This window comes from Euprymna scolopes, chromosome 9 (assembly GCF_053919585.1).
Source record: "Euprymna scolopes isolate OS-2025 chromosome 9, ASM5391958v1, whole genome shotgun sequence".
Classification (NCBI taxonomy): Eukaryota; Metazoa; Mollusca; class Cephalopoda; order Sepiida; family Sepiolidae; genus Euprymna; species Euprymna scolopes.
This window is the reverse complement of record NC_136490.1, coordinates 6,843,045-6,858,857: the sequence shown is the minus strand read 5'-3', so window position 1 is coordinate 6,858,857 and position 15,813 is coordinate 6,843,045. Positions and strand designations below refer to the sequence as shown.

The 15,813-nt window shown below is 42.0% G+C and overlaps 1 protein-coding gene across 1 annotated transcript; it reads left to right on the top strand.

Moving 5' to 3' along the window:
* The first annotated feature begins 696 nt into the window (after window positions 1–696).
* LOC145285020 (uncharacterized) lies at window positions 697–1,956 on the top strand. The gene has a single exon (XM_080134101.1). It carries the CDS (start codon window positions 697–699, stop codon window positions 1,954–1,956), a length of 1,260 nt encoding a protein of 419 aa, XP_079990227.1.
* The last annotated feature ends 13,857 nt before the right edge of the window (window positions 1,957–15,813 follow it).

Below are 15,813 nucleotides of genomic sequence, written 5' to 3'. Positions count from 1 at the left end.
GAGGAGAGCAGCCTTCCGTCATAGCTGCAGCATCCTCCAGCAAACGCTCAGAAGTATACAAAACGAGGGCTGGTCCAACCTCGCAATAAAAACTCAACAGTGCGCAAACACTGGTGACTATAAAGGCTTCTATGAAGCCCTCAAGTCAGTGTATGACCCCACACACCGTGTCCAGAGTCTTCTGCACAGTGCAGACGGCCAGGTACTCCTCACAGACGTAATATCCATCCTGAGTCGTTGGTCAGAATATTTTCAGAACTGTTCGGAGTCGACTCAGCAATACTCCGTATTCCTCAGTTGCCAACTAAAATGGGATTAGATGAGCCTCCTTCCATGGAGGAACTCACTGAGGTCATTAGACATTTGAGGTGCCGCAAGGCCCCAGGAATTGATGGGATCTCTCCAGAGATCTGGAAATATGGAAGTCCCGAACAGCACATCAAGCTCCATGAACCCCTTGCCTGTTGTTGGGAGCAAGGAAAACTCCAATGGGACCTCCGCGACTCAGTCATCATTGCCTTATACAAAAACTAGGGGGAAAGATCGGCCTGCCCAAACTACCGGGGAATCACCCTGCATCATATCCCAGGTAAAATCCTTGCCCGTGTGCTCTTGCGCAGACTGATACCTGCTATCGTGGAAGACAATCTCCCAGAAACCCAGTGTGGCTTCAGAGACAACAGGGGCACAACAGACATGGTTTTCCTCCTCAAGCAACTCCAAGAGAAATCTCGAGAGCAGAACAGGAGACGTTACATTACGTTTGTGGACTTGGCCAGGGCATTCGATACAGTGAGCAGAGAAGGGGTTTGGCTGATTATGGAGCGCCTCGGCTGCCCCTCAAAACTCCTCCACATGATTATTCAGCTGCATGAGAATCAGAGCGGCCAAATCAGAGTGAACAACAACGTATCAGAACCCTTCCTCATCAACAACGGCGTGAAAGAGGGATGCGTCTTAGCACCGACTCTGTTCAACATCTTCTTTAGCATGATGCTTAAACATGCAACCGAAGACCTTGACGACAACGACAATGCGATCTATATCCGATATCGCCTTGATGGCAGCTTATTCAACCTCAGAAGGTTGCAAGCCCACACAAAGACTTTCGAGCATATGATTCAAGACCTTCTCTTTGCTTATGATGCAGCCCTTGTTGCCCATACAGAAAGAGCCCTGCATCATCTCACATCCTGCTTCACAAAGCCGGCCCAGCTCTTTGTACTCGAGGTCAGCATGAAAAAGACAGATGTCCTCCACCAGCCCGTTCCTCGGGAAGAGTACAACCCTCCCCACATTACCATAGGTGAAACCGAGCTAAAGACAATCCACCAGTCCACCTACCTGGGATGCACTATCACCTCAGATGCAAAGCTCGAAAAGGAAATCGATAACCGACTAGCCAAGGCGAACAGTGCTTTTGGCAGACTATACAACAGCGTCTGGCGGAATAAACACCTGAGGAAGGACACAAAAATTTGTGTCTACAGAGCCGTAGTACTGGCAACTCTTCTTTTCGGCTATGAGTCATGGGTAACCTACTGCCATCACATACGACTCCTCGAGCGTTTCCATCAGCATTGTATCCGCACCATCCTCAATGTACTCATCCAGCGGGCGAGGACCACCCGCATCGAGGCTATGCTGCTAAAGTCACAACTGCGCTGGGCGGGGCACGTCTCCAGAATGGAGGATCACCGACTGCCCAAGATAACTTTTTACGGCGAACTATGCAGCGGCTTCCGTGATAGAGGAGCTCCGAAGAAACGTTACAAGGACTCTCTGAAGAAGTCACTTGAAACCTGCCACATTGACCACCGCCAGTGGTCTACTCTTGCTGCAGACTGTGTCACCTGGCGACGCACAGTCCACCAGGCCGTCACCTTCTTTGAATTCTCTCCTGCGCGAAAGGCGCTACAAGAGGAAGTTTCGGGAAGTCTCAGCAACCGCACCTGATGGAACTTTAAAATGCAACCGCTGTGGCCGAGCCTGCTTGCCTTGCATAGGGCTCATCAGCCACAAACGTGCCTGCAGTTGACGTGGGCAACCACCTTCAAAGAATATTCGTTCGCGAAGTAAAACCATTGATATATATATATATATATATGTGTGTGTGTGTGTGTGTGTGTGTTAAATTGTGATTCAATGAATTCCAAATAAACTCTCATTGAAATGAAATGAAGTGGTTGAGGTTAATATCAAATAATTTTTATTATTCTAAGCAAGACAAAGAATACTTTAGAAAATTATCTTAGAATAATAAAAAAATTGATATGAAACTCAACCACTTCATTTCATTTCAATGATATTTTTTTGAAATTCATTGAATCACAATTTAATGTATTGTCTCTGTCTTGCATATCGAGCAATTCTTGTTTAGATAGAATATAACTGCCAGTAATATTTTATAAACCTTACAATCTCACGTTTCCATAACAACTGATTGTTAAATAAAAACTGTTCTGAATATATATATATATATATATATATATATATACATATATATATATGTATGTATATATATGTGTGTGTAAATGTTTGTGTGTGTGTGGGAGTGCGTGTGTATGAGTGCATATATGTGTTTGTGTGTGCGCGTGTGTGTAGATATGCGCGTTCCATCCAATGAAGCTGTAAAGATAAAAAAGTATTTCATTTATTTGTTTTTAACATTGGTGCAGTATAGTTACTTAGTCAAATACAAAATTGAGCAAAGATAAAACATTATCATTTATCAATTATACGTTTTCAAATAATTATTGATTGCTCACTTTAGATGTCGGTTCTTATTGATTTTACATAATTAAAATTACAATTATTTGATATATCCTTTGTCCGCCATTGAAACAATAAACTAATCGATATGAAAAATATAGCGAACAAAATTCATGCCCAATTTTAAACGTTAGTATTATATCACATTCATGTTTAACATTTTTTAAATTACATTTTAACCCAAAAGAAGGTAAATTGACACTTTGGTGTAGGGGGCTACTATTAGAGGCAACAACTACTGGGGTAATATATTTGAATTGGGGCAGCAAGATGTCGGTTACCGTTACACTTGAACTTCTGCATATCAGTAGAGTTGAGGAAGCAGGGACCGCGAATGAAATTCTAGAGTCCACCGGTTCTTAGGAAAACACTACTGGGGGAGAAAGATCTTTTATATCTAGGGATCTCTACTGTGTGGGGGTGAAATTTAGCTACCTGTCGGGTTTGTCGAGGGTGTCTACGTCGTGGGGGCACAAGTGTCTGAAGTTCACCAGAGCATTTACTCTTTTAAATAATTTAAGAACAGGCAGAAGGATGGAACAATTCGTCGATGGGACAGCGACTAAACCTTACATGCCAGTTCAGGGCCTATCAGATTGGCGACTTTCTATTGAACCTTGTCTAGGAGCGAGAGAAGTAGAAGATGCACCAGCACAAATGTGACAGCAATACTCCATACATTGGCGAATGGTGGCCTCATAGAGGTACAGGAAACTTTCGGGTGTTAGTAGTATTCTGGGACGGTAGAGAGAGCCTAACGGCTTCGCAGCGACCCTGGCAATACTTTCAATGTAATGGTTCCAACTCATGTTTACTGTGAACGTTAGGACAAACAGTTTGGAAGATGTACTCTCAGATAAAGAGTCACTGGCCATAGCTATTGGTGGTGGAGAAGGAGTCTTGTAATTATTGAAGGAAACCAGTTTAGTCTTGGAAGCATTGACTGTGATCATCCATCCTTGTCCCCATTCCTCTACAGATTGGAGGTCATCCTTTATTGTTTTTGCCATTTCCTTAGATGTCTGTTCATTTGTTTTCCTCTCCTGCCTGCTATAGAGTGTGGTGTCATCAGCATATATACCCATCTCAGTTTTGTCGGGGAGGGCATTAATAAATATTAGGAAAAATAAGGGTCCAAGGATAGACCCCTAAGGAACTCCCGCATTTATATTACACTGTTTCGATGTACGACCGTCGAGGACAACCTGGATTTTCTCTTATCCAAGAAGGATTTTATTATGTTAAGTATTCTACCAGTGATACCGTAATATCTAATCTTCCTGAGGAGGCCCTCGTTCCCTACCCTGTTAAAAGCCTTAGATATATCTCGAGCTACCGCCCTGCCCACCCCGCTTTTTCAAGTGAATGTTATATACGTTCAGACAGTAACGGGAGGACGTCTGCTGAGGAACGGGCTTGTCTAAATACGTAGTGTTGGTCAGTCAGATGTGTAGTATCTGTAAGGTGATGGACTAGAGCATAGTTAATTATCGTCTTACATATTTTGTCGAAAAGTGGAAGGAGGCTAATGGGGCGATAATTGTATGCGCCAGTTCTTTCGCCAGAATGCTTGAATACTGGTACCACAGAAGCAGTTTTCAAACAGCCCGGAGAGCAAAATTCATGAAGGCATTTATTGTAGAGTTTGGAGAGAAGTGGAGCTACTTCGGCTGACTATTTTTTATAGAACAGCTGGGATGAGATCGCGTTAACATGCTTTTGAAGTGTCAAGGTTATTTATGATAGCATGAACCTGAACCGGGGTGATTTTCAGACCGTCCTGCGTGGCGTCTGTTCGCAAATGAAAGTAAGGCAGGGAGTGGTTCGCACGGTCCAGTGTGGAGTTTGAGGCAAACCGACTGGCAAGCATATTAGCCTTGTCGGTTGCTGACCAAAGAATCTTGTGATTGTTGGTTATTGGGGGAATTTTTTATTGCCCATTATTTACTACAATGTTGAAGATTTTCCAGAAGTCACGAGTTTCTAGTTTTGGGGCTTCGATGCGGTTTGTAGTGGTTTCAGTAAATTCTCTCTTAGCTGTCGCTATTTCTTTCTTAATGTAACTAATATTTTCTGTACACTTCTGTCTGGTTAAACTGGACTTATGTCGGGCAAATCTGCGGTATGCATGCTTCCTTTGATCAATGTCAGTTGCGCAAGCAGAAGTAAACCATTAGGGAGAGTGGAGCTTGCTTAACAATATCCGCATGAGTACATGTGCTTCAATTGCTGTTTTAAACCATACAGTGGTTTCATTTGCGCACTGTTCAGCAGGAAGAGAAAAAATGTGTCCCCCTGGACCATCTGTGATAAGATCTCGGATGGCTTCACAGTCAGCCATTTTATAATATCTCTTTGCTTTGAACATTTTCTCTCCAGTTCTGTGTCTAGAGTTTCGGGCGATTTTGACCATTATCACTGCATAATCAGCGTTCCCGAGTGGGTTGTCAGCATTTGTAATACAATCCTCGGGAACTGTGTTCAGAAACCGATCTAGCAGTGATGCGTGTTGTTTTTTGGTCAAGGAAACGGGTTGGAAACGTACCCATTTGTGATAGGGAGTGAGATATAGAGAAGCTGTGAAGTGTGCTGTCCGCTGCATCTGTGTAAGTAGAAAATCCAAGCCAGTTTTTGTGCTGGACATTAAAGTCACCAAACACATGTACTTGTGCGCAAGTGTCGAGGGAGAGTGCTCTGTCTATGCTGTCAGATACTTTTTTTATGATGGTCTAGTCCTAGATTGAGGGAGAGCAGTAGAGAAAATAAAAGTAGCTAATGTTATGTTGTATGCTTAGTCTAAAGCACATAAAGGCTTGATCGTCCGATTTTAGGTTTGTTTCTCGAGTCAAGGAGATAGGGTTACGAATCTAGAATCCAAGTCCGTGCATATGTTTGTCAGATTCCTTACTTACAGAGTGGTGGTGGAGAAGGAGTCTTGTAATTATTGAAGGAAACCAGTTTAGTCTTGGAAGCATTGACTGTGATCCTCCATCCTTGTCCCCATTCCTCTACGGATTGGAGGTCATCCTTTATTGTTTTTGCCATTTCCTTAGATGTCTGTTCATTTGTTTTCCTCTCCTGCCTGCTATAGAGTGTGGTGTCATCAGCATATACACCCATCTCAGTTTTGTCGGGGAGGTCATTAATAAATATTAGGAAAAATAAGGGTCCAAGGATAGACCCCTAAGGAACTCCCGCATTTATATTACACTGTTTCGATGTACGACCGTCGAGGACAACCTGGATTTTCTCTTATCCAAGAAGGATTTAATTATGTTAAGTATTCTACCAGTGATACCGTAATATCTAATCTTCCTGAGGAGGCCCTCGTTCCCTACCCTGTTAAAAGCCTTAGATATATCTCGAGCTACCGCCCTGCCCACCCCGCTTTTTCAAGTGAATGTTATATACGTTCAGACAGTAACGGGAGGACGTCTGCTGAGGAACGGGCTTGTCTAAATACGTAATGTTGGTCAGTCAGATGTGTAGTATCTGTAAGGTGATGGACTAGAGCATGGTTAATTATCGTCTCACATATTTTGTCGAAAAGTGGGAGGAGGCTAATGGGGCGATAATTGTATGCGCCAGTTCTTTCGCCAGAATGCTTGAATACTGGTACCACAGAAGCAGTTTTCAAACAGCCCGGAGAGCAAAATTCATGAAGGCATTTATTGTAGAGTTTGGAGAGAAGTGGAGCTACTTCGGCTGACTATTTTTTATAGAACAGCTGGGATGAGATCGCGTTAACATGCTTTTGAAGTGTCAAGGTTATTTATGATAGCATGAACCTGAACAGGGGTGATTTTCAGACCGTCCTGCGTGGCGTCTGTTCGCAAATGAAAGTAAGGCAGGGAGTGGTTCGCACGGTCCAGTGTGGAGTTTGAGGCAAACCGACTGGCAAGCATATTAGCCTTGTCGGTTGCTGACCAAAGAATCTTGTGATTGTTGGTTATTGGGGGAATTTTTTATTGCCCATTATTTACTACAATGTTGAAGATTTTCCAGAAGTCACGAGTTTTTAGTTTTGGGGCTTCGATGCGGTTTGTAGTGTTTTCAGTAAATTCTCTCTTAGCTGTCGCTATTTCTTTCTTAATGTAACTAATATTTTCTGTACACTTCTGTCTGGTTAAACTGGACTTATGTCGGGTTAATCTGCGGTATGCATGCTTCCTTTGAGCAATGTCAGTTGCGCAAGCAGAAGTAAACCATTAGGGAGAGTGGAGCTTGCTTAACAATATCCGCATGAGTACATGTGCTTCAATTGCTGTTTTAAACCATACAGTGGTTTCATTTGCGCACTGTTCAGCAGGAAGAGAAAAAATGTGTCCCCCTGGACCATCTGTGATAAGATCTCGGATGGCTTCACAGTCAGCCATTTTATAATATCTCTTTGCTTTGAACATTTTCTCTCCAGTTCTGTGTCTAGAGTTTCGGGCGATTTTGACCATTATCACTGCATAATCAGCGTTCCCGAGTGGGTTGCCAGCATTTGTAATACAATCCTCGGGAACTGTGTTCAGAAACCGATCTAGCAGTGATGCGTGTTGTTTTTTGGTCAAGGAAACGGGTTGGAAACGTACCCATTTGTGATAGGGAGTGAGATATAGAGAAGCTGTGAAGTGTGCTGTCCGCTGCATCTGTGTAAGTAGAAACTCCAAGCCAGTTTTTGTGCTGGACATTAAAGTCACCAAACACATGTACTTGTGCGCAAGTGTCGAGGGAGAGTGCTCTGTCTATGCTGTCAGATACTTTTTTATGATGGTCTAGTCCTAGATTGAGGGAGAGCAGTAGAGAAAATAAAAGTAGCTAATGTTATGTTGTATGCTTAGTCTAAAGCACATAAAGGCTTGATCGTCCGATTTTAGGTTTGTTTCTCGAGTCAAGGAGAGAGGGTTACGAATCTAGAATCCAAGTCCGTGCATATGTTTGTCAGAGTCCTTACTTACAGAGTGGTGGTGGAGAAGGAGTCTTGTAATTATTGAAGGAAACCAGTTTAGTCTTGGAAGCATTGACTGTGATCCTCCATCCTTGTCCCCATTCCTCTACAGATTGGAGGTCATCCTTTATTGTTTTTGCCATTTCCTTAGATGTCTGTTCATTTGTTTTCCTCTCCTGCCTGCTATAGAGTGTGGTGTCATCAGCATATACACCCATCTCAGTTTTGTCGGGGAGGTCATTAATAAATATTAGGAAAAATAAGGGTCCAAGGATAGACCCCTAAGGAACTCCCGCATTTATATTACACTGTTTCGATGTACGACCGTCGAGGACAACCTGGATTTTCTCTTATCCAAGAAGGATTTAATTATGTTAAGTATTCTACCAGTGATACCGTAATATCTAATCTTCCTGAGGAGGCCCTCGTTCCCTACCCTGTTAAAAGCCTTAGATATATCTCGAGCTACCGCCCTGCCCACCCCGCTTTTTCAAGTGAATGTTATATACGTTCAGACAGTAACGGGAGGACGTCTGCTGAGGAACGGGCTTGTCTAAATACGTAGTGTTGGTCAGTCAGATGTGTAGTATCTGTAAGGTGATGGACTAGAGCATGGTTAATTATCGTCTCACATATTTTGTCGAAAAGTGGGAGGAGGCTAATGGGGCGATAATTGTATGCGCCAGTTCTTTCGCCAGAATGCTTGAATACTGGTACCACAGAAGCAGTTTTCAAACAGCCCGGAGAGCAAAATTCATGAAGGCATTTATTGTAAAGTTTGGAGAGAAGTGGAGCTACTTCGGCTGACTATTTTTTATAGAACAGCTGGGATGAGATCGCGTTAACATGCTTTTGAAGTGTCAAGGTTATTTATGATAGCATGAACCTGAACCGGGGTGATTTTCAGACCGTCCTGCGTGGCGTCTGTTCGCAAATGAAAGTAAGGCAGGGAGTGGTTCGCACGGTCCAGTGTGGAGTTTGAGGCAAACCGACTGGCAAGCATATTAGCCTTGTCGGTTGCTGACCAAAGAATCTTGTGATTGTTGGTTATTGGGGGAATTTTTTATTGCCCATTATTTACTACAATGTTGAAGATTTTCCAGAAGTCACGAGTTTCTAGTTTTGGGGCTTCAATGCGGTTTGTAGTGGTTTCAGTAAATTCTCTCTTAGCTGTCGCTATTTCTTTCTTAATGTAACTAATATTTTCTGTACACTTCTGTCTGGTTAAACTGGACTTATGTCGGGTAAATCTGCGGTATGCATGCTTCCTTTGAGCAATGTCAGTTGCGCAAGCAGAAGTAAACCATTAGGGAGAGTGGAGCTTGCTTAACAATATCCGCATGAGTACATGTGCTTCAATTGCTGTTTTAAACCATACAGTGGTTTCATTTGCGCACTGTTCAGCAGGAAGAGAAAAAATGTGTCCCCCTGGACCATCTGTGATAAGATCTCGGATGGCTTCACAGTCAGCCATTTTATAATATCTCTTTGCTTTGAACATTTTCTCTCCAGTTCTGTGTCTAGAGTTTCGGGCGATTTTGACCATTATCACTGCATAATCAGCGTTCCCGAGTGGGTTGTCAGCATTTGTAATACAATCCTCGGGAACTGTGTTCAGAAACCGATCTAGCAGTGATGCGTGTTGTTTTTTGGTCAAGGAAACGGGTTGGAAACGTACCCATTTGTGATAGGGAGTGAGATATAGAGAAGCTGTGAAGTGTGCTGTCCGCTGCATCTGTGTAAGTAGAAAATCCAAGCCAGTTTTTGTGCTGGACATTAAAGTCACCAAACACATGTACTTGTGCGCAAGTGTCGAGGGAGAGTGCTCTGTCTATGCTGTCAGATACTTTTTTTATGATGGTCTAGTCCTAGATTGAGGGAGAGCAGTAGAGAAAATAAAAGTAGCTAATGTTATGTTGTATGCTTAGTCTAAAGCACATAAAGGCTTGATCGTCCGATTTTAGGTTAATTTCTCGAGTCAAGGAGAGAGGGTTACGAATCTAGAATCCAAGTCCGTGCATATGTTTGTCAGAGTCCTTACTTACAGAGTGGTGGTGGAGAAGGAGTCTTGTAATTATTGAAGGAAACCAGTTTAGTCTTGGAAGCATTGACTGTGATCCTCCATCCTTGTCCCCATTCCTCTACAGATTGGAGGTCATCCTTTATTGTTTTTGCCATTTCCTTAGATGTCTGTTCATTTGTTTTCCTCTCCTGCCTGCTATAGAGTGTGGTGTCATCAGCATATACACCCATCTCAGTTTTGTCGGGGAGGTCATTAATAAATATTAGGAAAAATAAGGGTCCAAGGATAGACCCCTAAGGAACTCCCGCATTTATATTACACTGTTTCGATGTACGACCGTCGAGGACAACCTGGATTTTCTCTTATCCAAGAAGGATTTAATTATGTTAAGTATTCTACCAGTGATACCGTAATATCTAATCTTCCTGAGGAGGCCCTCGTTCCCTACCCTGTTAAAAGCCTTAGATATATCTCGAGCTACCGCCCTGCCCACCCCGCTTTTTCAAGTGAATGTTATATACGTTCAGACAGTAACGGGAGGACGTCTGCTGAGGAACGGGCTTGTCTAAATACGTAGTGTTGGTCAGTCAGATGTGTAGTATCTGTAAGGTGATGGACTAGAGCATGGTTAATTATCGTCTCACATATTTTGTCGAAAAGTGGGAGGAGGCTAATGGGGCGATAATTGTATGCGCCAGTTCTTTCGCCAGAATGCTTGAATACTGGTACCACAGAAGCAGTTTTCAAACAGCCCGGAGAGCAAAATTCATGAAGGCATTTATTGTAGAGTTTGGAGAGAAGTGGAGCTACTTCGGCTGACTATTTTTTATAGAACAGATCGCGTTAACATGCTTTTGAAGTGTCAAGGTTATTTATGATAGCATGAACCTGAACATGGGTGATTTTCAGACCGTCCTGCGTGGCGTCTGTTCGCAAATGAAAGTAAGGCAGGGAGTGGTTCGCACGGTCCAGTGTGGAGTTTGAGGCAAACCGACTGGCAAGCATATTAGCCTAGAGAAAATAAAAGTAGCTAATGTTATGTTGTATGCTTAGTCTAAAGCACATAAAGGCTTGATCGTCCGATTTTAGGTTTGTTTCTCGAGTCAAGGAGAGAGGGTTTCGAATCTAGAACCCAAGTCCGTGCATATGTTTGTCATATGTTTGTCCTTACTGCAGAGTTCTAGATAACCAGGCATGTTAAAGTAGTTAGAGGGGGTGGAGGGGTGTAGGTTAGTCTCACTTAGTGCTAAGATATCCGGGGTATTTGTAAGGAGAAATGCTTCAACATCATCTTAATTAGTTCTAAGCCCACGGACGTTAGTGACTGCAAGCCTCAAGGGAGGATTTGTTTGTCCCTAAGCCTGGCTTAAGCTCTTTTTTATTGTACTGTCATAATTTTTTAAAGTGTTTCAGTTAGGCAAGGGGGAGCTTAACAATAGGGTATGCAGGTTACAGACATGCAGCACCAGCTGGCCGTTCTTCAACTAGGACTGTGGCACAAGAAAGCCCATCGGGGATGAGTGCAGGGTCCTTTTCCATGCGCTGGCTTCATTCTGATAGGCTGAGAGTACCGGATTGACAGTTTCTGGCTGCTGATTCCGACTGGTAGTACAGGTGCCGTAACTCTTTTGTAGCGCTTAGAGCGGCCGCTCCATCAACAGTTGTATAATATAGGGATGTGTGTCGTGCCATGTGGCTCATGGAAAGGGACCCTGCACTCATCCTCGATGGGCTTTCCCGAGGCTACAATCCTAGTTGAAGAAAGGTCAGCTAATGGTCTACTTGTGTTGCATGGCTTGTAGCCTGCATAACCTCTTGTTCAGCTCCCCCCTCACCTAACTGAAACTCTTTAAAAACATGATGACAGTACAATCAAAACTTAGCTTAAACTCGGTCTAGGGACTAACAAATCCAACTTGCCTCCTACATTGAGGCGTGCATTCACTAACGTCCGTGGGCTTAGAACTAATTTGGTTGATGTTCAAGCATTTCTCCTAACAAATACCCCGGATATCTTAGCGCTAATCGAGAATAACCTACACTCCTCCATCCCATCTAACTACTTTAACATGCCTGGCTATCTCCAAATCTGCCGTAAGGACTCTGACAAACATATGCACGGACTTGGATTCTACATTCGTAACACCCTCCCCCTAACTATAGAAACACACCTAGAAACGGAGGTTCAAGCCTTTATGTGCTTTAGACTAAACATACACCACAACATTATCTACTCTTATTTTCTCTACTGCTCTACCTCGACCCAGGACTTCACCATAATAAAACACGTCCCTGACAGCATAGACACAGCACTCTCCCTCGACACTAGCGCACATGTACATGTATTTGGTGACTTTAATGTCCACCACAAAAACTGGCTTGGAATTTCTACTCACACAGATGCAGCAGACAGCACAGCACAGATCTTTGCTATATCTAACTCCGTATTGCAAATGGGCACGTTTGCAACCCGTTTCCCTGACCAGCAAGAATAACAAGCATCCTTTCTGGATCTGTTTCTGACTACTGTTCCCGAGGATTGTACAACAAATGCTCACAGCCCACTCGAGAACGCTGACCATGCAGTGATAATTGTAGAAATCGCCCTAAATTCTAGAGCCAAAACTGAAGAGAAAGTGCTCAAAACAACAAGATATTTTAAAAGGGCTGAATGTGAAGTCATCAGAGATCTTATCAGAAATGCCTCATGGGGAAATATTTTTCTCTTCCTGCTTAACAGTGCGTAAACTAAACCACTGAATGGGTCAAAACAGCAATGGAAGCACATGTTCCCATGCGGAAATTTTATAGCAAGCCCCATCTTCCCCAATGGTTAACTACGACTTGCGCAGCTGCCATTGCTCAAAGGCAGCATGCATCCCACAGATGTATCCGACATGAGTCCAGTTCAAACAAACAGACATATATAGAAGCTAGATGTAACGTTAAGAAAGAAATAGCGACAGTTAAGAGAGAATTTACTGACACCACCAAAAACGCATCGAAGCACAAAACTTATGAAATCAGGACTTCTGGAAAATCTACAACAGTGTAGTAAATAATGGGCAATCAATAATTCCCCCGCTAACATAACATCACGAGGTTGTTTGCGCAGCAACCGACAAGGCTGATATGATTGCCGGTCGGTTTGCCTCGAACTCCAGCCTAGACCCTGCTAAACACCCCCTGCCGGACATTCCTTTGCGAACCGACGCCACGCTAGACGATCTAAAAATCACCCCTGCGCAGGTACACGCAATCATAAAAAAAACATGCGAAAGAACTGACCCATCAAATTATCGCCCCATTAGCCTCCTCCCACATTTCGCCAAAATATTTGAGACCATAATTACCCATGCTCTAGTCCGGCACCTTACAAATGCTAAACTTATGACTGACAAAAAATATGAATTTAGACAAGTCCGTTCCACAGCAGGCAATCTCACTGTAATCTCTGAACGTATATACTATTCACTGGACAAAGCGGGGGAGGGCAGAGCGGTAGCTCTAAATATATCTAAGGCTTTTGACAGGGTATGGCATGACCGTCTCCTCAGGAACATTAAATCATACGGTATCACTAGTAGAATCCTTAACATAATTAAATACTTCTTAGATAAGAGAAAAATCCAGGTTGTCCTCGACGATCCTACATCTAAACAGTGTGATATCAATGCGAGAATGCCTCAAGGGTCTATCCTTGGACCTCTATTGGTCCTAGTATTTATTAATGACCTCCCCGACAAAACTGTCTCTGAGATGGGTATACATGCTTATGACACTACATTCTATAACAGGCATGACAGGAAAGCAAATGAACACATATCTAAAGAAATTGCAAAAACACTAAAGATGACCTCTAATTTGTAGTGGAATGGGGATATAAATGGACGGTCAAATTCAGTGCTGCCAAGACTAAACTGGTTTCCTTCATTAATTACAAGAATACTCCTCTGCCACTAATAGCAATGGCCAGTGACTCCATGTCTGAGAGTAAATCTTTAAAACTGCTTGGCCTAACGTTCACAGGAAACATGAGTTGGAACAATTATATTGAAAACATAGTCAGAACCGCTGCGAAAAACGTAGGCTCTCTCTCTACCGTTCTAGAAAACTACTGACACCTGAAACTATCCTGTACCTCTATAAGGCCACCATTCGCCCATGTATTGAGTATTGTTTGTCACATTTGTGCTGGTGCATCTGCTACTAGTCTCTCGCTCCTAGACAAGGTTAAAAACCGAGTCGCCAATCTGATAGGCCCTGAAGTGGCATCTAAGCATCAGCCTCTGTCCCATCGACGAAACGTTGCATCCCTCTGCCTGTTTTACAAGTATTTTAATGGTGAATGCTCTGACGAACTGCAGACACTTGTGCCCTTACGACGTAGACACCCTTGACAAACCCGACAAGCAGCTTAATCCCACTACCACACAGTAGAGATCCTTAGATGTAAAAGCTCTTTCTACTCCAGTAGTTTCTCCCCCAGAACCGCTACACTCTGGAATTCCATTCCAGGTTCCTGCTACCCTAACTGTACTGCCAGGCAGAAGTTCAAGGGCAAATTGAACAGACATCTTGCTGCCCAAATCCGAACACATTGCACCAGTTGTTACTGCCCCTGATAGTAACCCTCTACACCAAAGTGACAATGTGCCTTGTTTTGGGGTTAAAATATAAAAAAAATAAAAAAGAAAGTTGTTTACGGATCTCTGGATGTATTCCTTGTTTTCATCTGCATATTGAAGCTCTGTGATGAGTTGGAATTTAAGAAGGCTTGTAGATTTAAGTCTAGCATGCTTGAAAAGCCCCTCATACAAAACTGTACCTAATGTCCACTCCCGGGTTATCTAGTGGAAGTTCATGCATCATTTCAGCAAGATATATAGAAAAGTGGGTAGGCGCAAGAACACGACCTTGTTTTATATATATGCATATATATGCATATATATATATATATATATATATATATATATATATATATAATCAAATAAGATTTACTGTTAAGTTTAGCAAAATGATCCAAGATGGCAAAACAAAAGTATATTAAAGTATATTATAAATATTAAAGAATGAATACTTATAAAGTAAGTTCAACCAGATGTAAAAGCTCTATAACATGCAAGAGGCGATAGAGTTTATAACAAGAACAAGTAGTTTATAAAACATGTTAAAAAAATTTGAAAAATAGTTAAAAACATATATAATTTTAAAAAGGAAACATTAAATAAGTGGAGAGTCCTTAATCCACGGAGTTTCGAAAAAATATTTTCCTTCTTATCACAGAGTAGAATTTAGCAACATTTGGGATAGGATTTCTTAAAAAAGTATTTAATGAAACTAAAGGTAAGTCATAGATCTTACTTGATAACAAAAAGTGAAGCAGAGATTGGATGAAGAATGAAGTTATTTCACGTGAATGGATAGTCTGGTGAAGGGAAAAGTATCCAAAGCACGGTAAAATTAAAACATGCTGAATGCAAGAAAATTGGTTAAATTTCAATTCGCACAAATAAAATCCAAGGGAATCGCGTTATTGGAAGATGGTCCAAAGTAGTCCAAAAGGCAGCAATCCGTGGAATGATTATTAAATAGTTACAAGGGAAAGGGAATGAATTCCAACAATATTTTTAAAAGAAAGATAAGATGTGCGTAAAAAAATGGAAAAAAAGTAAAATTGACAGTCGAGGCAAGGCTAAATTAACAAAATAAGTGAAGAAAAAGAAAAATAGAATGGTGATTTAATTAATTTTAAAAAAGAAAAGCCAATGTCAATATGCCCCAGGTACCGTTTCTGAAAAAAAATTATATATATAAATATATAATTATAAAACACAAACCACCTTGTAATGATGTACGTAATCCACTTTCCAGTTTACGACATGCGGTTGCGCATGCGCGCATGACCTGCCTCTGAAATATTAACGTTATTATTTCGAAATTATTATTTAACATGGGAATTGTGGGGTTTAAAATAACTTAAACGGAATACAGAAATGAACGATGAAAAAAAGCAGACAGTATTAACAATTGTTTATTTGGATAATGTAAATGCGAAGAAAAAGAACAATTAGGGCGCTGA